The sequence below is a fragment of the Mercenaria mercenaria genome, chromosome 17 (genome assembly GCF_021730395.1).
Source record: "Mercenaria mercenaria strain notata chromosome 17, MADL_Memer_1, whole genome shotgun sequence".
Lineage (NCBI taxonomy): Eukaryota > Metazoa > Mollusca > Bivalvia > Venerida > Veneridae > Mercenaria > Mercenaria mercenaria.
The window spans coordinates 68,391,831-68,417,898 of record NC_069377.1 but is presented as its reverse complement, the minus strand read 5'-3'; the positions used below and the strand labels follow the sequence as shown (position 1 = coordinate 68,417,898).

General features: G+C 33.7%; 1 protein-coding gene across 3 annotated transcripts; it reads left to right on the top strand.

The window, feature by feature from the left end:
• Positions 1-1,056: 1,056 nt before the first annotated feature.
• On the top strand, positions 1,057-24,807 carry LOC123536713 (excitatory amino acid transporter 1-like). 3 transcript variants are annotated; one of them, XM_045320088.2, is made up of 12 exons: positions 1,057-1,278; positions 10,601-10,766; positions 13,639-13,713; positions 14,063-14,185; positions 17,171-17,255; positions 18,434-18,476; positions 18,836-18,962; positions 19,366-19,492; positions 19,800-20,033; positions 20,248-20,442; positions 21,922-22,056; positions 23,887-24,807. In XM_045320088.2, exons 2-12 carry the CDS (start codon positions 10,607-10,609, stop codon positions 24,107-24,109), a joined length of 1,527 nt encoding a protein of 508 aa, XP_045176023.2. In that variant the 5' UTR covers positions 1,057-1,278; positions 10,601-10,606; the 3' UTR covers positions 24,110-24,807. The 3 variants fall into 3 exon arrangements, with proteins under 3 accessions (XP_045176023.2, XP_045176024.2, XP_045176026.2); XM_045320089.2 differs by lacking the exon at positions 1,057-1,278 and adding an exon at positions 2,719-2,856; XM_045320091.2 differs by lacking the exon at positions 1,057-1,278 and adding an exon at positions 2,873-2,895.
• The last annotated feature ends 1,261 nt before the right edge of the window (positions 24,808-26,068 follow it).

The following is a 26,068-nucleotide window of genomic DNA, read 5'->3' as shown; positions in this document are numbered from 1 at the left end:
GGGTTAAGCCAGTATTATAATTACCACAGATCACAAGAATATGTGTTGTGTTGACAATTTGTACGCAAATAAAGAAGTACGTTTCTCCCGAGCAGATGTAGAAAACACGTTGCACTAAATAAGTTTACAGAAATTGTAATATAGCACGCAATATATATAATATAGTATGGGTAATTTGTTTGAGCGCAACAAGGCAACCATACTTCCGGCAGTATGATCGTACAATTCAAGTCGTAACAACATGATATATATTTCATAAAGCTGATGCGAGCAGATGCAACTGATCACATTTAGTGTATGGATGTCTGACGTTCTGACGTTACGTCATGTAATGTCTAAGCACTATCCTAGTGCGTAAATTATTGTAACATAATGGATAGGACAACTTGAAGAGCTTGACGGTTCCGTAATGACTTGTGCATTGTCAATTGCCTTGTTTTACTGGTCGTTTTGACTATCAAATTCCGGCACATTTTCTCGATCAATCAAGATATAAATTGTACATCACATACAATTTGTGATACATTTTATTTTTCATAAAAAGTTGTCATTCTTCAGGCACAATTCCCTCCTTAATCTCCTAGAATAGAAGGAACTTTTAGTGGCAAAATTTTTCATTTAAGTTCCTTTTTATCTCAAGTGTGACTGTTTTTAATTTTGAAAACAGAAACAAACATTATATATATCAACATCTGCATTAAATTTCAATAAACATTCGTTTGCATGACTTTCATGATATATCATGATATCTGTCGGACGACATTTACACACTAAAATGAAATTACATATTCAGTAATTAGTAGTAGGTAAACTGAACAGGTCGGCTAGTAAGATATAGCTATTAAGTTACTCTTGGTGATGCAGATTAAGAGACATACCCTATATTCGTTTCTGTTTTGTTTAGTTGTTTTTTTCTAAACAGTTTTAAATTTCAATAACTTAGCAATACCTTAAGATTTCGTTGTTTTTTATGTTAATTACATTTTACACCTAATTTCCATTGTAAACGAAAATTCCATAAATTTTCAGAAGAAATGTCCACGTTTCCTTTTCTGAAGTATGACTGTAAAGAGATTAGAAAACCATGTGTTCAAATGTAGTTTTCATAAAACGCATAATATACTTACCAAAAGTGGTGTTTAAGATTATTACATTTTTCAATAGACGTAGTTAAATTGAAGGTGTATTTTGAACTTTCACGGTATTCATCAGAGCATTAATGCATCATCTCGTTCAAGGATAACATTCTCTTTTTAAAAGTACGGATTGACTAGCCAGGTAAGTTTTATATAAGATTTGACAATAAAAACGTACATCTTTTTTTATAGAATTGAGCTTAAACCTTGATGTATTTTAAATTACATAAATTATACTAGTGAGAAATATGCCTCATCTCTCTCTTTTTCAATGAATCTTTAAGTAGGGCATGCTATATTTCATATAAACAGTTCCAGTTCATTATTCATTTAAGTAGTTAGTTACATCTGTGATCTTGCATTTTTTATCGCTATCGACACAAAGTGTATGAGTTAGTGTCCGAGCTTAGTGTAGACACGATTACCCCCTTCACATCTACGATTTTTCTTACGATTTGTGACGGATTGCACAAAATCGTAAAAATTCACCGATTCCCCACAATTACGAGCTATTTAAGAGCTGTTTACGATCAAATTGCGATTTATTCCGAGTTATTACGATGCATTTATGACCGGGTAATTACGGATCAATACGATCGTTTTACGAGCTATTTACGAGTTATTTACGAGCTGTTGCGAGTGAATTACGGAATATTATGATTCACCAAAGGCTTTACGAGTACATTACGATTTGTTTACGAGTTATTACGAGTAGTTGCGTGTTAGATACGAGTATTTACGAATATCATGTTTTTGCAATTTAAATTTGCACGAAGGCGAGCGTGCTCTCTTCTTGTTGTTGACTAGCTCCTTTTTAGGTGGAATTGTTGCAGATATGATTGAGGTCTCACTCCTTTGACGTATTGACAGCAAGTGAAAGGAGCTGTTCGACTCGGCAGCTTTTATACCTCTCATAAATCGTAAAGCATACGTATGTTCTCGTAAAGTACTCGTAAAGTACTCGTAAAGTACTCGTAAAGTGCCCGTAACAAATCGTAAACCCCTCGTACCGCCTCGTGAAAGAAATCGTAAGAACTCGTAAACACATCGTAAAACAAAGTCTTTAAGATACATTTACGAGCGCTTACGAGTGGTTTACGTGTTGTTTCCGATACTTACGACTTGTTACGAGCTCTTGACGAGCTCTTTCCGAGCTATTCACCGATAATTGAAATCGCGGACGATCGTAAGAAATTTTTGACATGTCAAAAATATTACCTCAACGTTCACGATTGCTTGCGATCGTCTGCGAGTAGTGCCGAGCTATTTACCACTACCGACGAGCTATTTACGATTGCGTACGACTGCCTACGAGTTGGCAAATCGTAAGGAATCGTAAGAAAAAATCGTAGGTGTGAAGGGGGTATAAGCTACATTTCAGTGTAAAAAGGCATTTTCCTCAAGGAAATACTTTTTAAAAAAAACGATTTCTGCAAAATTTATTTTAGAATGGACACTTACATTTTCAACCGTGGCTCGTTTTGTATTTGATTTGAATTTAAGTTTGTGTATAATACATGTGTAATACAAAGAAAAAATCCAATGAAAATATGCAACGTTAATAGTTACATCATACCGTTTGTCTAGAGATGGCAACCATGTTGCAGCAAAATACAGGATAGATAACTTAGCTACCATGTGGCGGCAAAATGTGGAATAGGGGATACAGCTACCATTTTGTGGCAAAATGTAGGATAGAGTTTACAGCTATCATGATACGGTAAAATTTGGGATTAGGTATACAGCTGTTAAAGTGAATGTAATGGTCCGAGAGCTCAGGGACTTTTGTTGCAACAATTGAGGCCAAAATAATTTTATACTTTTTTGGAAACAATATTTCATATCATCCATGAAAACCCATTTCTTAAGTGTCAAAGTCGTGCCTATCTATATTTTGTTGACTTATGTTTGTGATAGGGGAGGTAAAACTCCCTTGTAAAATATTAGGGGGTAGGGTTAATTTTACATCTACCACTTTTTTTCACTGTTTGATTACAGTAACTATCTGATTGGCAGTAAATATATATATGTCAAATAATGTCAGCAATAAGAAATTCATAAAAAGGAATGAAAGTCAAACTTGATATTCAAGGTCAAAGGTCAAATTTATGTAAAAATAACAAATATTGGCATATTTGACATTTATTTTTATTCTTCAAAAATAGTTTGTTATAATAAGTCACTCATCTTTATTTATGTAATGTGTATATATCAGCCAAAGTCAGTAATGCAAATCTTATCGCAAAAAGTCAAGGTCAACCCTGATAATTGAAAGTCAAGGTTCATTTTCATGCAAAAATTTGAATAAAGAACGTTTACTTTTTCCGATCTGTTTGATATGTCTTAAAATTATTAGTCGCTAAAGTTAATTCGTTGTAATGTTTGTATGTCAGGCAAAGTCAGCAGGGTAAAGCTAATATCAAAGGTCAAAGGTCAAATTTGTGTGAAAAATGCATGAATAGTTTCCTGTCTGCAATATAGCATATATTTTTATCATTATTAGTAATTGCTCGTGATTTATTTTAATGTATATATGTCCCACAATGTCAGTGATAAAGATATCGTCAGAAATAAGTCAAGTTCAAATGTGATATTAAGGGTCAAAGGTCACTTTCAAGTAAAAGAATGAAAAAAAAAATAGCTCTTTAACTTTTCTCTTTAATAATAATATCTGGTCGATATTAATACTGTCACCTTTTTGTAATATTTTTCAATATTTAAAAGTTTTTGTTTTGTCATTTTAGTAACTGATTGTTGTTCATTTTACTGTATATATGTCAGACAATGTCATGGAAGAGAAAATAAGTCAAGGTCAAACCTGGTATTAAAGGTCAGGTGTCATTTCTGTGTAAAAAATGAAAATGTAGCATACTTACTCACTATTTTGTACAAAATTAGCTTGTTGTTATAATTGGATGTTAGCAATTTACTTTAATGTATACATGTCAAGCAAGATCAGCAATGTAGGTCTTATCCAAATCAGTCAAAGGCAAACCTATTATCAAAGGTTAAAGGTCAAATTTGTGTGAAAATTCGCAAAAAAAAAAACAGCATTTTTGCATTGATTTTACTTTATTGTTTTAGGGTATTTTGTCACAACTAGTAAAACTGATCATTATTCATTTTAAAGTATATAGATAGATAGATAGATAGATATATTTCATTTCATACAAAGGCATTATGCCCATCAGTATACAAATATATTTACATGCATGTTATTAACAAATCCAATCAATGACAAGTCAACGTTATACAATATGTACAGCATTTACAAAACAGTACACAATATATAGTTAACACAGTTTGTGAGAGGACAGGTTATTGTCAATATTACGTATCATGTCTTTTTTCGAAACTTTTATATATGTACATGGCTAAATTTTTGACAATCCATTGCTTTTTAGACTGAAACAGTTCTTTAAATTTAAGTATATTTAGATTTTTCCAGTAATATTTCTTCATATAGTGTAAGCGTATTTCATGGTAAAGAGGGCATTCAAATAGGAAATGGAATTCATCCTCTAATACGTTACATAACTGACATTTTCTTTCATTACAACTAATTTTCTGTGGTTTTTGCCATCTGCCAGCCTCAACCGCTAAATGGTGCGCAGAGATCCTTAATCGTGTATGGACTATTCTAAATTTTCTGATATTAACAATATCAAGATATGGTTGGTGATGTAAACCTAAAAATAATCTATACGTGCGTGCTCTTGTAGAGTCTTCTAACTGACTATTCCAACGTTATACAAAATTTTCATACAATCTTTCTTTAAATAATTCTAGAAACATCACCAACACCTTGGAATTACCAAACATGATAAAAACCTAAATATTCTAACGAAGTCTTCACATTTCTTGCCCACGAACTCTTATTCGGGTAACGTTCTAAATCTCGTAACAACATATCATATATATTCCTAACATATCTGAGGTTATTACATTCCAGTATTTTAAACCGATACCGTAAAATACACAACAGTCGTTTGTTTAATAGGCTAGTACGCCCCAATTTCCCATAAATAAAATTGTTTTGTGTTTGAGTACGTACACTAAGTAACTGTTTACAATATTGCAAATGTATTTTTTCAATAACGTTTACTTCACTAAAACCCCAAATTTCACAACCATAGTTAAGTATTGGTACAATTAGTTTATCAAACAAATCAAGAGAGTGACTAACATTAATACTAGTAAATTTCACTAAATAAGATTTTAGCTTGTACAATGCTTTTAATGCTTGTCCAGATAATGCATCATGAGTAGCTGTAAAAGAAACCTCCAGTTGTGAAAGTAACTCCTAAATAATTAAATTTACTAACAAATTCAACTACAGTTCCATTAAATACAAAGTTTAAATTCCGCCTGTTTGCTCTGCCCTTCTTGAAAATCATTATTTTAGTTTTATTAACATTAACGGTTAATCTCCATTTCGTACAATAATTATATAATAAATCTAATCCTTTTTGTAAACCTGTTTCCGTTTCAGAAAAAATAACAATATCATACGCGTACAATAACAGAAACAGTTTAAATATACGTACATCTACACCATCAACTCCGTTTAAAATAAAATCTTCCTCAATATCATTCAGATACATTGAGAACTAGAAGGGAGATAAACATCCCCCCTGTTTAACCCCTAATACACATGTAAATTCTTCGCTAATCATATTCATGTGCTTGACTCTCGATTTCACATTTGTGTACATAGATCGAATGATATTCAATATTTTGCCTCTTATTCCTAATTTTAACAAATTGTACCATATAACATCACGTACCACATAGTCGAATGCCTTTGTAAAATCAATAAAAGCAATAAAAAGTTTTTTATTTGTATTCAACATATGATCAATTAAACCGTGCAAAATGAAAATATTATCAATTGTACTCATATTTTTTCTAAAGCCTGCCTGAGCCTCAATATATACATTGTAATTTTCAGCCCAGAAGTTTAAACGTTTGTTTAAAACCTTTATAAATAATTTTCCAAGCGTACTCAATAAAGTAATTTCTCTGTAATTTCCAGGCTCATTTACATCACCATTTTTTTTTGTGAAGTGGGACAATAAAACCTTCAGTCCATTTATCAGGAAAACATCCGAGATCAAAAATCTTATTAAACAGCTTTTAAAGGTACAATAGAAAAAAATCGTTGCTAGCACCATACTTGAAAAAATCATTTAATACTTAATCTGGGTTATACAGACGATATCACTGTTGAAATGATAATGAAAAATTAGTCAAGTTCAAACCTGACATTTAAGGTCAAAGGTCATTTATATGTAAAAATTCAAAATACAGCATTTTTTTTCTTCGTTAAAAATTATCTTGTCATTTTTTCATTGAAAATAATTCTTTCTTATGCATATTTGAAAGGCAATGTCAGCAGTTCAGATCTAATTTCAAAAACAGTGATTGATAAAGCTTATATCAAAGGTTAAAGGTCAAATTTGTGTGAAAAATCGCAAAAATAGCCATTTTGTAATAGTTTTTATTGTTTCAAAGTATTTTTGTCATTATTAGTAATTTACAGTTGTTCCATGAAGTTTCATATATATGGGTCAATGTCAATGATGGAGATATCATCAGACATGATTCTAGATCAGCCCTGATGTTAAAGGTTAAATTTCATTTTCGGGTAAAAATTCTAAAGCTAGCATTGTTATTTTATTTCTTTGTTCAAAATTATCATGTCGTTATAAGTCATTGATATTAATTCTTTATGTCAGCAACGAAGGTTGTTTCCCAAAACAGTCAAAGGCAAACGTGATAACAAAAGTAAAGATCAAAATTGTTTAAGATGTTCAGAACTATTTTATGTCATTATTATTAATTGATCGGTATTCGCTTTAATGTATATATGTCCCACAATGTCATCGAAGAAAATATTATCAGAAATGAGTCAAGGGCAAACCTTATGTTAAAAGTCAAATTTCATTTTCTTGATAAAAATCTAAAACAAAATGTCACTTTTATTTTCCTTATCTGTTTGAAATATGTTATCACTGTAAAACACATATCTGTAGAGATTTCAACATATTTATATCATGATACTGTCAGCAATGAAGGTATCAAAGATCTAACACACAATTTAAGTCAAAGGTAATCTTCGTGCAAATTAAATCACGAAAATCGACATTTCTGGTAATTTATAATTTTGTATTGTTCGAAAAAAAAAAAGATTGTCAAGGTAGAAGCCACTATTTAAAGATCAAATATCATCTTCATGTCAAAATCTGAAAAAAAAACGTGGCTTTTAGATAAAATCAGTGTTAAAATCATTATAGAAAAATAAAGATCTGGGACAAAGGTTGGATGTTTTTGTTTTGTTGGTATTAACGCCACACCGACACTATTATAAGCCATATGGCGACTTTCCAGCTCTTCGTGGTGAAGGAAGACCCCAGGTGCCCCTCTGGGCATTATTTCATTACGGGGTGGCCACTGGGTAGATTAAAACGACCTTCCGTAAGTCAGTTCCGCAAGTCAGTTTGATGGCTTCCTCACATAAATAATTCTACACTCCAGGTGAAGCTCGAACCTACATCGCTGAGGTGCAAGTGATTTTAAGTTTGTGATCTTAACCACTCAGCCAAGGAAGCCCCTTGCATGTTTTTGAACAGCTTTTTGTAAGTTTAACAAAATAAGCTAGTTTTTTTTATAGATTTTTACGTCATGGTGATGTTTAACGTTTAAATGGCAGGATCTATTTAAAAATACAAATGAATAAATAATAAGAAATGCTGTTTTTCGTGAATTATCTAAAACAAAATTGGTAAGGTTAGATTTATGAACAATTCATTGCCAACAGTGTTATGACATATATATTTTGAAATAGATACTGATGAGTGACTAATAATGATGAAATATTTTAGAATTATAGACAAATCAATAAACATGGCATTTTACGATTTTACGTGAATATGACCTTTGACTTGTATTATCAGTTTTGACCTCTTTATCTCTGACACATGTATATCTTTATATGTATCAAAATGAATAATGATCAGACTTTAATAACGACAAAAAATAGTTTTGATAGTATTGAACAATACAATTTACAACAAAACAATTCTTTTGTTTAGCGATTTTCTAACACAAATTTGATCTTTGACCATGGTTATTACGTTAACAATTGACTGTTTGGTATATGACCTTCATTGCTGTCATTTCTTAACATGTTAACATTAAAATGAATTAACATCAGTGAGTAATAACGACAAGGTATTTTTGAACAAAGAAATGAAATAACAGTGCTATCTTTTGAATTTTTACCCGAAAATGAATTTTAACCTTTAACATCAGGGCTGGTCTAGACTCATGTCTGATGATATCTTCATTGTTGACATTGACCCATGTATATGAAACTTCAAGGAATAACTATAAGTTACTATTTATGACAAAAATACCTTAAAACAATGACAATTAATACAAAAATGCTATTTTGGGATCTTTCACACAAATTTGACCTTTTATCTTTGATATAAGCTTTACCAATCATTGTTTTTGAAATTAGATCTGCATTGCTGACATTTCCTTACAAATATACATAAGAAAGAATTATCTTCAATGACAAAATGACAAGAAAAGAAGAAAAGAATAAATATGCTGTATTTTGAATTTTACATGAAAATGACCTTTGACCTTTAATGTCAGGTTTGACCTTGACTAATTTTTCATCATTATTTCAACAATGATGTCATCTGTTATATATTCTTTAAAATGAATAAAAATCAGTTACTAGTTTTGACAAAACGTACCCTAAAACAATAAAAAAAATAATTGCAAAAATGCTGTTTGTGCGAATTTTCACACAAATTTGACCTTCGACCTTTGATAATAGGTTTGCCTTTGACTGATTTGGATAAGACCTACATTGCTGACCTTGCTTGACATGTATACATTAAAATAAATTGCTAACAGTGAATTATAACAACAAACTATTTTTGAAGAAAGTAATGATTAAGTATGCTACATTTTTTTTTACACAAAAGTGACCCCTGGCCTTTAATACCAGGTTTGACCTTGAATTATTTTCTCTTCCATGACATCGTCTGACGTATATACAGTAAAATGAACAACAATCAGTTATTAAAATGACGAAACAAAAACTTTCAAACAATGATAAATTATTACAAAAGAGTGATATTATTGCAAAAGTTTACACACTTTTTTGACCTTCGACATTTGATATTATGGTTGACCTTGAATGTTTTGAAATCAGATGTGCATACCAGACATCGGCTAACATTTATACATTGAATTGAATTGATATCATTGATTAATATCGACAAGATATTATTAACAAAGAGAAAAGTTAAAGAGCTATTTTTTTCATTCTTTTACTTGAAAATGATCTTTGACCCTTAATATCACATTTGAACTTGACTCATTTCAGGCGATACCTTTATTACTGTCATTGTGGGACATATAATTATACATTAAAATAAATCACGAGTAATTACTAATAATGATAAAAAATATCTATTATATTTCAAACAGGAAGCTATAAATGCGATTTTTCAAAAAAAAAATTGACCTTTGACCTTTGATATTAGCTTTACCCTTGGTAGTTTTGGGGTTACATCTGCACGGCTGACTTTGCCTGACACACAAACATTAAAACAAATTAACTTCAGCGACTAATAATGTTAAGACATATTAAACAGATAAGAAAAAGTAAAGGTAACATTTTTCATATTTTTGCATGAAAATGAACTTTGACCTTCAATTATCAGGGTTGATCATGACTTTTTGCGATAACATTTGCATTACTGACTTTGGCTGATATATACACATTACATAAATAGAGATGAGTGACTTATGATAACAAACTATTTTTTGAAGAATAAAAATAAATGTCAAATATGCCAATATTTGTTATTTTTACATAAATTTGACCTTTGACCTTGAATATCAAGTTTGACCTTCATTACTGTTTGATGAATTTCTTATTGCTGACATTATTTGACATATATACATTTACTGACAATCAGATAGTTACTATAATCAAACAGTGAAAAAAATCTGATAGACGTAAACTTTACCATACCCCCTAACATGTTTACAAGGGAGTTTTACCTCCCCTATCACAAACATAAGTGAACAAAATATAGATAGGCACGGCTTTGACACTTAAGAAATGGGTTTTCATGAATGATATGAAATATTGTTTCCAGAAAAGTATAAACTTCTTTTGGCCTCAATTGTTGCAATAAAAGTCCATGAGCTCTCGGACCATAAGATTAGCAATCAAACAGAAACGTTGCGTTAGCATGTACACTGACATATGCGATAGACTTTGAAGTCTTAATGTTTGGTGAAATCTCCAGCGATTATAACTGTTATATGCAATGTCAGCAAAGATTTGGCTAAATTCTCATTGCTAAATCCAGAGAGTAAGAACAGAAAAATCGAAGGACTTACAATACGTATAAAGTTCTGTTTTCGTTTAGGAAGGAATGGACAACGACGAGAATAACGCCTGCAAACAAAAATGTATCTGGTGGTTACAGCAGAACTTGTTGGTGATACTCACGTTAATTGCTTGTGGTATTGGGTTCCTGATTGGCTTACTGGTAGCACCCGAACACCCTTCTCCAAGCGCTATTATGTGGATTGGTATGTATCTCCTCCGAGCATTATTATGTGGATTGGTACGCATCCACTTCTCCAAACGCTATTATGTGAATTGACTGGTACTTATCGCCTTCTCTGAGCGCCATAATGTGGACTGGTACGCATCCCTTTCACCGAACATTTTTTTCATTTTGATTGGTACTTATCCCCGTCTCCGAGCGCAGTTATGTGGATAGGTACGTATCCCCTTCTCTAAGCGCTGTTATGTTGATTGATTGGTAAGTATTTCCATTCCCTGAGCGCTCTTATATGGATTCATTGGAACATATCCCTTGCTCATCTTGCGGATTGGTACTTAACCCCTTTATGGGCATTATTATGTGGATAGTGGCTATCACCTCCTAGTCTTATCATGTGTTTTTTTATACAAATCCCCTTCTCCAAATGCTGTTATATTGATTGATTGATGTGTATCCCCTTCTCCGAGAAGTATTTTATAGATCGGTATGTATCCAATTCTCTGAACGTTATTGGGTGGATCGGAACGTTCCCCTTCTCTCAGCGCTATTAGTTTAAACATATTTATTCGCCTATAACTTCAAGATACATATAGTTCACAACAGATGTTACAATAAATTGACGAGTGGAGATTGAACCAGCGCTATTACGCGGGTTGGTGATTATCCTTTTCTCCAAGTGCGACTATGCGGACTGGCATCTATTTTATCATTACTAGAAAGATAGTGGTATCTTTTCATCGTTTTAATGCCACTATCCTTTGGAAAGGTAATAATTCACAGAAGCCCCTAACATTTCATTTGTCAACTCTCAATATACGTTGTACATTTGTATTGTTCTCGCGCAAAAGTGTAACAGTTTTACGGAATTTGATACAGTGCTATTTGGCACACTGGTGCCTAGAAAGAATTCTTGTGATGTTTCTAAATAAACAAAAACGTATCACACAATATAGTTTGAATGTGCTTATATTTTATAGAACAGTGTTTCTGGGCTGAAGCACTCTTTACATTCATATACTTATAGAAGAAATACATAGAAAGGCCAGTTCTATTTTATTATTTATTAAAGTCTCATCAGCATATATATTATGTTTAAAACACAATGAGTGCTGCCACTCAATATAGAGTTATAAGATACTTATATATACACATAAACATACCAATCACAGAATTTAAAATAATAAAAATTCTATCAAGTATGACCAAGAATATTTGCCAAAAGGTTACCTTATTCTAAATAAATATAATATCAATTTAAACTTTTTTAATTATTTCATCAAAAACATCGCACGATTACTATAATATTCGTTTCAAACCAGTACACATACAGCCTAAGTTTTATATAACACGGAAGATTTCACAAGTAGTCATTACTTTGACATTAGATTACCAATAACTAGTTTATAGGTCTTACTTCAACATACTTTTGGCAAACTTTCTTACTCAGATCATGTACATTATATTTTTATCAATTCAATTAAAAGACACTTAAAAATGCTCACCTATATATAATATGCGTGTGTGTGTTTCTTACGAGTTCAAACTGGCCAATAATTAATTTACCAACTGGAAAAAACTGAATTACCCAGCAGAGGGAGAACAAGACTTTGGCTGACTTGACCAATAAACATATATAATAATACCCATATGACATCTCAAATCGCCCACAAAAGCAAGCATACTGTTCTACTTTAAAAAGGCTAAAACACATATACATTTAAACATGTGATTCATAAAGTGTATCACACCGCCTTTCCAACATTTGATAGCAGGTTTTGGCACTGACATTAACAATGGACTCCTCTGTTAAAAGTATTTTTATCTGCTCTACATCATTTAAAACATCTTATCCTGAGAACTGCTGACTAGCTTTGAGCATCATTTGTGTAGTCTTATATCATTATATAAAGGACAATGGAGTAAAACATGAGTCTCATCTTCTATGACATTGATACCAATACTATTACAATAAGTGCACTTTCTATTTGTTATATCTCCCAATATCAACATTAATTGGTGCTGTACCACTACGGAACTTTGCCAACGCACCTCTGTGAGACCTGTTCAACAATGATTTACAATATGGTTGAACTTGAAAATTAGTATTACAAGATTTGTAAAATCTTAGTTTATTTCTACCATTTTCTCTTTGTGCATTTATCCTGTTTACTTCTGCATGCCATGAATTAACATACTCTTCAAACAGCCTATGAAAACTAATTTTCACATATAGCATGTTTAGAAGAAAACTGGACAATATGTACATGTTCATTCAAATTGTATCTTAAAAACAATTTTACAACTTTAAAATTCCAGTTTTTACAATTTCCATAACTAGCGCTATGTGACCAAGCAAATACCTTTGTATTCATTCTATTAGTTGACATATTCACTAATCTTGACCATAACTGTACTACAGTTTTCTTAACTTTTCAAGTCATTGGTTGCCAGCCAACATAACCATTTACAGCAATATTTGGTGCATATTTGCCTACATTCAGAAAATATCTAGCTGCTCTATGTTGTATAGCAGCTGAACTCTTCATTAGCCCAAACACCAGAGCCATAAGTGATGATTGGTACAATGGTTGACTCATATAACTTGGTAAACGCTTGGTATGGAAATCCACTTATTGACCGTGGTCTCGATATAAGCAAACCAAGGGCTCTACCAGCCGATTTTGCAACACATCTTCCTTAGGTCAATAAATGAGCAATATGTTCAGCAGTTATGTATGTACTGAGGTTTGAAAAGAAATCAATGATTGCATCACGTAATGATGTTAATATTTTAATATTTTAACGTTAATATTTTACGAAATGTATTACTGCGCATTCGAATTATGAAATGTATTAATCTGAAGATATAACTATGAAATGTATTATATTTGAAGGTATGCCAGGAGAGCTTTACATCCGTATGTTAAAGATGATGATTGTCCCACTAGTTGTCTGCAGCGTTATTGCAGGTGTTTCTATTTTTACATTTAGATATCAATAAATATGTAATTAAACATACAGTACAGTGCACTTACAGCTTACTTTTAGTTAAGGTTTTGGCTTGTATCAAATATTGTTACAGTAGGACTAGTTCAAGGAAACTCGGCCATTTGGTTCTTTTACCTTCATTAAACAGTAACAAAATGATGATGATGATGATGATGATGATGATGAAGATAATAATAATAATAATAATAACAATAATAATAATAATAATAATGCCTACAATGTTGATTTTATGCCCGTTTTAGAGAAATGTAAAATGAATAATAATACATAACTTCAGCAATACGTGAAACGATTTTTTCACATTTCTAGGTACAGCGAAGATGGACCCCCGTACCAACGGTAAAGTCAGTGGGACTTCTATGGCTTACATTATGCTCACTAACTGTGTTACACCTTTACTTGCCGCAGCTCTTAGCTACATCATCAAACCAGGTAGGATTTACCTGTTTAAACGTTAGAATATACTCTAGTTTATCTTGCCTTCAAGTCATAATTTCTGTAAATACACCTACTTTCGAATCTTATCAAAATTATGAGTCGTTCTTGTCCTTTCGTAAGCCACAATTTGTTGTTTATACACCTTTGAGATTCGAGACAATCTACCCATGTTGTTGGAAGTTCATTAACCTCTCTTTATTTTGGAATTTTATATTTTGCAACATTGTACCTTCTGTCACGCTTTTTACTTTTCGGTCAAAAGATTTACGCTCACCTTCGATAATTTCAACTGTTTAGTCAGAATTTCATAAACACTTCCCGATGAAATGCCCACTGTTGCAACTATTTGGGAAACTGTATATCTTGAGTCTTCTGCTACAATGGCTGCTACAGCATCAATGTTATGAGAGGTTGCTGACGTTTTAGGGCGCCGTACACGAGTTAGATCTTGGAATTTAGATTCTCCCTTATCAAGTACCCTAACCCATCTTTGGATGGTGAAGAATTACCGTAAGCAGTTTTAACTTCTTGCAGAATTGCTTGGCTGATACATAGGGTAAAGATCGCATCTTTATGTTTACATCATTTCATTTTTACATGGAGCCTTCATGCTTACGATAAAATAACACAAGTGTAATGGGCTTTTACATGTAATAGTTTCTACTTTCAAAACTTTCTGAATACCCCTAGTATAATGAACCGTTCAACACATTAGATATTATGGAAGAAACACCACTGAAAGCATATGGAACAGCCCATAGACTCTGTGCAGGAAGGCCTCGCATATATAAGTAACATAGTATCTACTTTTTATCTCGCGGTTTAAATGTTCATTCCGAGGGTCAATTTTTTTTAGAACGTACCTTTACAATTTTATTACATTTTGAGAGACTTTTGTTGTCATTGGCAGGGAATGTGACACAGAATACCGTAGATGGGTTTGTCTGTCTTCTTTATAAAGCTAAAATCATTTTAGAGATAAGTGTGGAGCTATCCAGTTTTAGGACATTTTGAGAGACCCTATCAGGGAATGTCACTACTTTATATGGTTTTTGTTTTGGATTATCGTTTTGTTAGTCACACATGAAGGAGTTCTGCAATTTTGCTTTGACTAAATGTTGAATTATGTTGAGAATTACAATTGCCTGTATCTAATAATGAGTATTGTATTTGAACAATAACAGAAAAAGATCTCTGGCTTCAACAAAAAGTATGTGCACCAAGTCCAAATCCAGTGATTAATGGTTTATATTTAACAAACCGTGAGGCTGATCAATAAGGCTACATTCAGACTCAAGAGGGCTACCACCATCTAGGACAAATAAATTCCTCGACTTTCGTGATTTTTCTCAGTGGCCGAATAATAAATTTCTTAGTTTGTCGTCCACAACTTCAATTCATACATTCACTGCTTAATTCTAAATCTAATTCTTCTTTTCTTACATAAGAAACAATTTGAATTTCGTCTTTCGATTTGTGGGGATTTTTGGTTTAGGCGATATAGCGACCTTCTAGCTTTATTGGTGGAGGAAGACCCATAGGGGCACTTCCTTACATTTCAGACCCGGACAAGCTCTGGTTACCAACAAGATAATAATTTTTGGAGCATACTTATATAAAATTTGAACATCCTTAGGAGTTCATGAGTTACATTATATGAACTGTATATAGACTAGCTCATGGAGCCCTGGGTTCCGCGAACAAACTGGATGGCTTTCTCATATGACGACTTCTTCAGTCACAAACATATTTAGGTTAATTAACAGCCTAAAATCACATTAATACTATACCGCACTTTGTCTAACTGGTCCAAGAAAGTATATACAATTTAGTATAATATCTGTTTATGCGTGATATTTTTTAAAAGATATGACGGATTGACTTTCAAATTGGGTCAATGACATTTTCCCCGACTTTTCAGATTTCGTTTTTCACTGACACTTTTCAATTTATTTCAAATATTTCTGCCAATTTTCAATTTACAAATATGAATTTTGGTCTACCCGGCAATTTTGTTCATTGGCGTAGGAGTTTCAGGTGGTGGCAGCATATGCTTTGCCTCTCACCTCCAATGTCCTTTTTCACGGAAAAATAAAAAAAATGTAAAAACTCTTTTAAAGAAATGAGGAGACGATAATCTAATAATAAATGATTTTGACCAAAATAGTCTTGCAACAACTGAAAGAACGTTTTTATGATCATTCAAAACTTTTCAGGAATGTGAAAGTTAAGCCCTCATCACACCCTCCTCCCCAGATGCTGCGTAGAACATTGAATACGTTAGCATTATAGCAATGTGGCTTTTATTTTTTTGTCAGGAAGTTCCCCAGCTGAACACTCGCTCAATGTAACGTTAGATAATTGGACAAGGGAAAGTAAATTTGAAAATCTGCAAAAATGCGTTCATACAAGTAAGAGGAGAAAAGTTAGAAATAGGTATAATTTGAGAAATGCAAGGGGAGAGTTGAGCTTATATTGCACTTCAGCGCTTTGGCATATTCAGTATGCCAGTTTAGTCCATTATACGAAACAGAAATGTCCAGACTGCTCACCTTGTGAACTATCCGAAAGTCCTTTTCCGGAATTCAATGTTTATATCAGTATACTGACAACTATTTTGTAGAGTAATATACATGTTTTTTTTCTCCTACAAATGTAAGGCTAAGTGTTAACAGAATAATTTAATCTTTATCCTGCTAAATTTCTAAAATGGACCGGTCTATCAGTCAATCTAGGTAGTACCACTTCTTATTCAAAGGGGTGTTCACTGACTGAATAGCGAACAGTGCAGTTAATGATCAGCCTGCACGGATCTTGGTCTGCACTGGTCGCAAAGGCAAAACCACTTGCCGCCAGCAGGCTGGGTAAAGATTAATAAAAGTCGGCACACAAGTTGAAACGACTTCTAGGCCTGGGATTTTCGTCTATTTTCGAGGGTATACACTTGTATTCTAAAAGAATTGTATATTTTTTTAACAGGTGAAGGCATAGAAACAGATGTTGATACATCGAAACAAATTGAAAATGTGATGCAAACAGAGGACATTTTTGCAGACCTTCTAAGGTGATCATATTTGTGAAATAATTTCATAAATTTTATAATGACAAAAAATCTTTGTTTATAGATTTGGAAAATGCATGCTAAATCGATAAAGCTGTGTTCCAAGTGGTAACAACGCATTTTTGGTACTATACTGCCATTTGAACGCAACATACTTTAATTAGAAATTAGCATGACATTGTATTTTTAATGTTTAGCGACAGTTCAGTTATAGAAGTAGCGATCATATAGTTATGCACGGCATTCAGCATTCACGAAGAACAAATGTCGGGCTTGCACGACATCCGACATTCACAAATATCCCATGTGGGACTGACACGGCATTCATCAAATTTGTATGTCGAGCTGGCACGCATTCAGTATTTGACAAATTCGAATGCCGAGCTGGCACGGCGTCCGAGGGATTCGTCAAGATCCAATGTGGGTGTGGCACGATATCGGACATTGTCGAGCTGGCACGACATTTGAAAATATCGTGGCGATATTTGGCTCAAAAAGTATATATGATATTTCGTATTAATAAGACATGGTACTGGGTCATTCACCATCTTTGTACAACCCAATTTGTATTCGAATAAACTGTATTATGTAAAGAAGAGAATCGAGTTCTGGAGGCCCATGTGAATTTTGCAAACGGCGTCATATTTGAGTTGTAGATTATTATTTGTTTATTTATTTATTTATTTATTGAAATGTATGCCATAATGCGTTGTGTATAACACATTTTGGTGGTGACTAGCACAATTCGGCCTAATTTTGGTACTCACTACCAAGTCGGCTACAGGTACAAACAAAAAATTGTATCACTTTGTGGTGTAACACAGCAGTATTACATATAAACCATGTGAATATCATTCCCCATTTTTATAGAAAGAAATAACTGTTTATCAAAATTGTAGCAGGATTTTAACAATAGAAATGGAAATCTAAACCACCAAAATGTTTTATTGCGCACCACTTTGCTGCCAAATTTTGAAGCAATGATTTTTGTTAGTAAACGATAGTACTGAATATTATTGGATGAAGACATGGCAGAGTTATTCAAAAGGAAGAACAGCTATAGGAAATGTCAAAATTAAAGGGATTGTTTACTTTCAATTTATGTAAGAGCTATGCCTTTAAGTCGTAGTTTGATTAATCATTTTGAGACGTTTTAATTGCTGTATTTTGTATAAATTCAGGAACATTGTTCCAGACAACATAATAGCCTCGTGTTTCCAACAGGTGGGTTGTTACATATATAAGAATGCCTTTGAGTGCATGTTTATATGTTTAAATAGTTCCCTTTACATGACATACCTTCATGTCATTCCAGCAAACATATGTTAATAAAGTAAAAGAGCAAAGCCACGTCACAACAGGTTTGCATGACTTTTTATGTGAATGGGACGCCAGTCTGCTGGTTGAGAAAGTTTTTAATTAAAACGTTAGCTATACAGATTGTGATTATAAAGGCAATAGCGTGTGTAAGCGCCGGTGGCCTTCATGTTTCTAGAAATAAACTAAACTGTATTTTGAAAAGAAATCATATTCCAGTTTAGTAAAAAGTTATAAATCTTATTTAACTATGTAATTTTATTCAGGCGCAGACAAAATACGAATATGAAGATAAAACTATCATTACCAACAATGGGACACATGATGTACAAGAAACAACGAAAGAACTGAAGAGAAAGTATGTTGGATCTGCAGGATCTACCAATGTCCTTGGTAATAGTTTTATAACATCTTTAGATACATGCGTAATTTCCAACATTTCAAAATATGATCCACTAATCCTAAATGCTTTACCAGAATGAATTTTACGAAGGGCACGATTGTTCACGGTATTGGGCATACATGTCATGTGATTTGTATTCTAGAAGGAAATCTAGGTTCGTGTATGGACGTTGATGTATATAACAATAAAAGAGAAAAGATACTGTGAGAATCCAATAAGTAAAGCTTGATTTAAAGATAAGCGATAAACGATCTGATTTTGTCCCGACAATTTGTAAAAGTCTCTTGAAATACAGCCTTTTTATTTACAAAAGTTTCCTAATTTCCACGACAATTGAAACACAATAAATGATAATACGAGCCGTAATGGAAACAGACGCTGTTATTATTTTAGGCTTGATCATTGTAAGCGTTTTGTTCGGTGTTGGTGCGGCAGCTATGAAGGAAGAAGGGAAACCATTTCTACTTTTCTTCAAGTCCGCTACAGATATTATACTGAGGATACTCCGAGTCCTTATTTGGTAAATAACTCGTTTGTAGATCGTCATAGGCTGAACGAAGAGAAGAAATCCAGACGAAAAGCTCCTATATCGTCCACATTGTCATAACGAAGATATAGAAGAAAATATTGCACAATTTTAACATTAACATACAAAATGTAGTAGGAATGTCTAAATGGAAATATGCATGTCCCAAAAGCTCAGGTTTTTCTTTCATTTTATATTTAGAGGTAATTATAAAGGGGTTTGTATTACTTAGGGCGATTTAGCTTACTATGTGAGGTATTGATCTATATTAAATTACACTATATATCTTTACTTATGATAGGACGACGCCTGTAGGTGTTGCCAGCCTGATTGCAAAAACGATAGTTACAACGAAAGATGTGGAAGACACTTTCCGGAAACTTGGCATGTATGCGCTCACAGTAGAAGTTGGTCTCGTGTTCTGGGGTTTCATTGTTATACCACTTTTGTTCCTCATTGTGAGACGTGCCAACCCATTTAGATTCTACGGCACCATCATACCGTCGATTATGATTGTTGTAGTTACCGCTAGCACGTAAGCATGTTCTATGTACATTTTTTAAAGTTAGAAACATAATGTACCAATTCATGTAACCATTTGAATTTGAATTTGAAATTGAAATTTCATTCTTTAAAATCGTATACTAGTATTCGGAAATCTAGGATCGTTCAAAAGCCAGAATGACACGTTATTACACGAGTACGTTTTCAACGCATATTCCCGTCGTAAAATTTAAATTTCTAATTAGAATGATAGCACTCCCAGAGAGTTTCCATAGTTTGGAGAACAAGAACAATTGCGATCCACGGATATCCCGCTTGGTGGCGCCGCTATCAGCAACCATTGGAAGAGCCGGGAGTGTTCTCTACATAACATGTTCGTGCTTCTTTATCATACAAACTCTTGGCCGTGATGTTAATGCTGCAGATATCATCTTAATTGTGTAAATATTTATATCTACTTCTTTTAACACGTGACATTTCTGTTAGAATATTCATTTTAGCTCGACTTTTCGAAGAAAAAGTAGAGCTATTGCACTCGCCCCGGCGTCGGCGTCGGTGGTTAAAGTTTTTGATAAAGTCAAATATCTCTGTTACTATCAAAGCTATTGACTTGAAACTTATAATAGTTATTAACTATCAAAGTGTAAACCAGGAGAAATAATCCCCATAACTCTGGTTTGAATTTTGACAGAATTATGCCCCTTTTTAACTGAGAATTTTGGTTAAAGTTTTTGATAAAGTCAAGTATCTCTGTTACTATCAAAGCTATTGACTTGAAACTTAAAATAGTTATTAACTATCAAAGTGTAAACCAGGAGAAATAATTCCCATAACTCTGGTTTGAATTTTGACAGAATTATGCCCCTTTTTAACTGAGAATTTTTATTAAAGTTTTTGATAAAGTCAAATATCTCTGTTACTATCACAGCTATTGACTTGAAACTTAAAATACCTATTTACCATCAAAGTCTACACCAGAAGAAACAATCCCCATAACTCTGATTTGAATTTTGACAGAATTAGGCCCCTTTTTAACTTAGAATTTAAAAAAAATTGATAAAGTCAAATATCTCTGTTACTATTAAAGCTTTTGCCTTGAAACTCAAAATAGTTATATACAATATATACAATCAAAGTCTACACCAAGAGACACAATTCCCATAAGTCTGGTTTGAATTTTGACAGAATTATGCCCCTTTTTAACTAAGAATTTATGGTTAAAGTTTTTGATAAAGTCAAATATCTCTATTACTATTAAAGCTTTTGACTTGAAACTTAAAATACTTATTTACCATCAAAGTCTACACCAGGAGAAACAATATCCATAACTCTGATTTGAATTTTGACAGAATTATGCCCTTTTTTAACTTAGAAGTTTTTGTTAAAAGTCAAATATCTCTGTTACTGTTAAAGCTTTTGACTTGAATCTCAAAAAAGTTATTTACTATCAAAGTCTACACCAGGAGACACAATTCCCATAACTCTGATTTGAATTTTGACAGAGTTATGTCCCTTTTTATCTTAGAATTTTTTTTACTGGCAAAGCTCTAATTCAGAGTCAAGCACTGAGAAAAGTCGAGCGCGCTGTCTTACGGACAGCTCTTGTTCACCAAGTAATTTGATAAGTTCAATGAAGTTTTACATTCAACTAAATAAGAAGATTACAAAACATGGACAAAATATATGAAAAAACGACAAACGACAAATTTCAGGTATGTTTCGTTTATTTATGTAGACAATATTTCGTCACAGTTAGAAATACAATTGCAATGTGCTTAAGCAGCGCACTTTTAGTTAGAAGTCAAATTGTCTTACATCGCCACCAAGCGCACCTATTGCTTAGAATTACAGAGTGAATTTGAAAGAATATAACAATCCCACGAAGTTCTGTTAAACTAATGCTTCTTCTACACTAACAGGTTGCTAGCATGGGTATCGGCGTTAGCCATACCATCGGTAGCAGGTGCGAGTCTTGTAACTGTCCTCATATTACTGACCGCATTAAACATACCAGGAGAAGCTGCGGCTATGCTGTTTGCACTGGAATTCTTCCTGTAAGTACACATTTTTTATCCATGACAATAAGTTAGTTGGCTGAAGAAATGAAATTAAATAAATAAACTTTCGTTCATTTGTTAATGTGCTTTTATAAAGGTTAAAAACACCCGGTTTTCGAACACGGGACATCTAAGTTAGAAGTCATTTGTTTTGTTTGGTTCTAAGTCACACGGGCACGATAACAGGTTATCTGTTGATTTCCGAGCTCCGACTGTGAAGGACGATCCCATCTGCCTGTCAGACACAGACGGCTTTTCATCGTTACATTTAAACAGAGGATGTTATTGTTTCCCAACTTCGAAAAATAAAAGCTTCCAAATGTTAAAAACATATTTGAAATTATATCTCACAAGTAAGGAAAGTTTACACATTTCGGCCCTGTTACGGAAGATGAAAAAAGTCCGTCTCAATGTAATGCCTCCTTACAATGGAAAGTTATCGCGTTCGTATGACCAACTTGAAGTATCACCCTAATTGACTAATGAAAATCTCTATGGTTGGTGCTTAACATTCAGCAAGCCAACTTCCTCACATGAAATAATTTCAAGCGGGATTTCACAAAAATGAATGTGGCTGTAAGGGGCAAAATCTTAACGACTCGACAAGCTGCAAGTGAAAAGCTCACTGTTGAGCTTACAGAGGCGATCAGAGACCCGAGAACACGGGTATGAAACGTTGCCTGCGGCACAAAATGTGCCGCACTGAAATGAAGGCATCGGGCTTCCAACGGCGCAGGCATTGCGCAATGCCTGCGCCGTCGGAAGCCCGATGCCTTCATTTCAGTGCGGCACATTTTGTGCCGCAGGCAACGTTTCATACCCGTGGAGAAGCGTTTAAAAAAAAATAAAACAGCGTTTAACATATTAATCATGACATTTCTCCAAAATATCTCATGAAATGTCAGTTGATGAAAGCCAAATGCGTGCGTGGAGTGTATAAAAAATATCAATGGCTTACTTGGCAGCATTTTAAACATCCGTGATATGTGATGGCGCTTGCGTCCGTTAAAAGGCCAAGGTTGCAACAAGGTCAAGACAGACTGTCCATCACATTTCGTGTCCAGAGCGTAATTTGATAACCACCTAAGGCATTGACTTCAAACTTGGCATAATGGTTGGTGGCAATGAGACGACATGCCGGTCACATGAAATGGGTTGCTACGTCAAAGGTCAACGGTTACAAACAGATAAAATGTTAAAACTGTCCGTCATATTTTGTGTCCGGTACACAACATAAAACTATTCAAGATATTGACTTGAAATTTGGAATGTAGTTAGGCGATGTGCGTAGTACAACAATCAACATTAGTCCCCGATCCCCACAAAAAAATTTGTCCCCGATCCCCATATAACCCCCTTACCTACTTAAAACATTAGTCCCCGATCTCCATATAACCCCCTCACCTACCAAAAACATTTGTCCCCGATCCCCATATAACCCCCTCACCTACTTAAAACATTAGTCCCCGATCTCCTTATAACCCCCACACCTACTAAAAACATTAGTCCCCACCCCCTCACCTATTAAAAACATTAGTCCCCGATTCCCATATAACCCCCTCACCTACTAAAAAGAAAGTATGTAAAAAAGAAAAATACTTTTAATTTCTTATGCCACAGGCTGAGTATTCCGTCACCATCAATGTAAAACACCCCGTCATAAAAATCCTTTAAATTTTACTTTATCCTCCTCTGATCTGTGGGCGTGTTTTGCGGAGCTCTTGTGCTATACTTTAGTAATTAAATAAATAACAACCTTGAAAGTAACGGCAGGCGTTTTTGTGTTAGTGGAAGAGCACATTCTTTTTATCATACTGATATTTTCAGGGACAGATCTCGGAGCGTCGTAAATTTACTAACCCAGCTTACTGGAGTCATGCTTGTCGACAAATTCTGTGCAGCTTCTCTACCTAAACTAACAGAATCCAGCGAGCCCAAAGATAAAGAAAAGCTTACATTACAATATGATGAACAGACAGAGGTTAATGTCAACCAGGGGTTCGAAAAGGATGCCAGTTACCCACCAAACTTTAACAATACAAAACTGTAACATTGCTTAAACTTCTCTCTGATTCGGCTTTACCGTGAAACGATTTCACAATATAGACCATTCATATCATGCATCATTTTAAAGAACTCCAAAAGTGGGAGACGGAACACTTTTGAAATTTCAACCTACCTTGAATCATAACATGATTTTGTATTTGTCATTTCCAGAAAATGTTTTAAAATGTCACTTTTTATTTTATTTGATGATGGATTGATATAAAACTTTCATGATATCTAAGTAAGCATAAAAGCAACATAATTATAATACTGATAAACTTCAATAACATTTATATTTTCTATGATGAAAACAACTTTAATGTTGTTTCATTTGAAAGTTCGCGAAAATCAGGTCATTTGAATTTGGTTCACTTCATTATTTTTTTTAACTGCGGTTTGAGGCCGATACAGATAACCCTACCCGTAATTCAGAAATCCATTTTATTATTATTATTATTATACCAGATTTATACATCCTTGCACATTGTAGCTACTTGCACTTTATAATAATATAGTTTCCATCTTTCCCTATGTCCGTTAAAGAGAATTACTTTCTTTCAGATGTCTTTCGCAACTGACACGCTGAGTTTCCAAACTTTTTGAAATATTTTCATCAGTTTTGACCTTAAAATTATGTGCTAATCATAATCTGCGTTCATCGCGTGGTTGTATTCCTTTTTCCGCAATAGATTTATTACTATTTATTGACTTGCCTTTGAATAAAACTGGACTTATATTTTCTGGTCCTTCGGGAGCATTGATTTCAACTCATTTAGATTTGAAGATTGAATACTGCTTAAGCCGGTGCTAGGGGGCGTGAACAGTGTTGCATTTTCCATTACTGCTCATGAACAGACTCAATCAAACCGAGTCTGCAATTTTCACTGTTTGCCTTATTCTTGGTGCTTCCGAGGGATCTACTTTTCAGATTTTATATACTTCACAACAGTGGGTGTTAAGTGCTGTGTGGCGGCCGTAAAAAGTCGCCCCGACTTCATCTCAGTGTTGTTATATTTTCTGGTCCTTCGGGAGCATTGATTTCAACTCATTTAGATTTGAAGATTGAATACTGCTTAAGCCGGTGCTAGGGGGCGTGGACAGTGTTGCATTTTCCATTACTGCTCATGAACAGACTCAATCAAACCGAGTCTGCAATTTTCACTGTTTGCCTTGTTCTCGGTGCTTCCGAGGGATCTACTTTTCAGATTTTATTCGTTAATATTGGTTGTATACTCATGTACTAAAATAAACGGAGAGGATACGTCATTTTAAAATTTGCTGACGACAACTTCCTACTTTTATTACTAGTTGTGTGCGGACCGCTCTTGTTTCATTCTTGTGACAAGAGCATTTATTTATGGCTTCAAGTTAACAGAATGTATCACCTACTAGGTGGTATCTATTTAACATAGATACTAGCATTAAATGAACAGCAGCCGTCGTAAACTATGTCCTTATCAAACAGAATCGCCGATCGACTTTTATTCCGTTTTTTTTTTCTTCTTTTTTTTAAACAGAAGCGAGTACCAGCCCACTGGGGCCAAATAGTATAATTTATTTTGGGTAATGAAACCAGATCGTTGAAACGATAAGAAGAAATTACCCAAAAACAACAGCGCCCAAGTTCGGATTCGATCCGGGGTCGCTAAACTCAAAGTCCAGTGCGTTAACCTCTCGGCCACAGCAGATATTCTATAAATATATTTCATGCGAACAAATGTCCAGTATATGTATACCTATAATTGGTGCAATTATCCGATTGTCAAAATTTTCAAAATACAAAAAAAATATTAAGTGTTACTTTTCTAGGGACCCAGAGTGGTCTAAAGGTTAGCACACATTCACACGTTTAGTACTTTCAAATTTAATTCAAACAGATGAGGGCGTGGGTTCGAATCTCACTGGAGTCATAATATAGCATGCACATTTTTGTTACTGCAATTTCTGTTTTTATTATTATCTA

Bases quoted from the DNA above. Each gene is read 5' to 3' on its own strand.
- LOC123536713 (XM_045320088.2), top strand. From the start codon at position 10,607: ATGGACAACGACGAGAATAACGCCTGCAAACAAAAATGTATCTGGTGG. The intron at 13,714-14,062 runs GTGTTTCTATTT...TCACATTTCTAG, and splicing joins TGTCTGCAGCGTTATTGCAG to GTACAGCGAAGATGGACCCC. The intron at 18,963-19,365 runs GTAATAGTTTTA...TTATTATTTTAG, and splicing joins AGGATCTACCAATGTCCTTG to GCTTGATCATTGTAAGCGTT.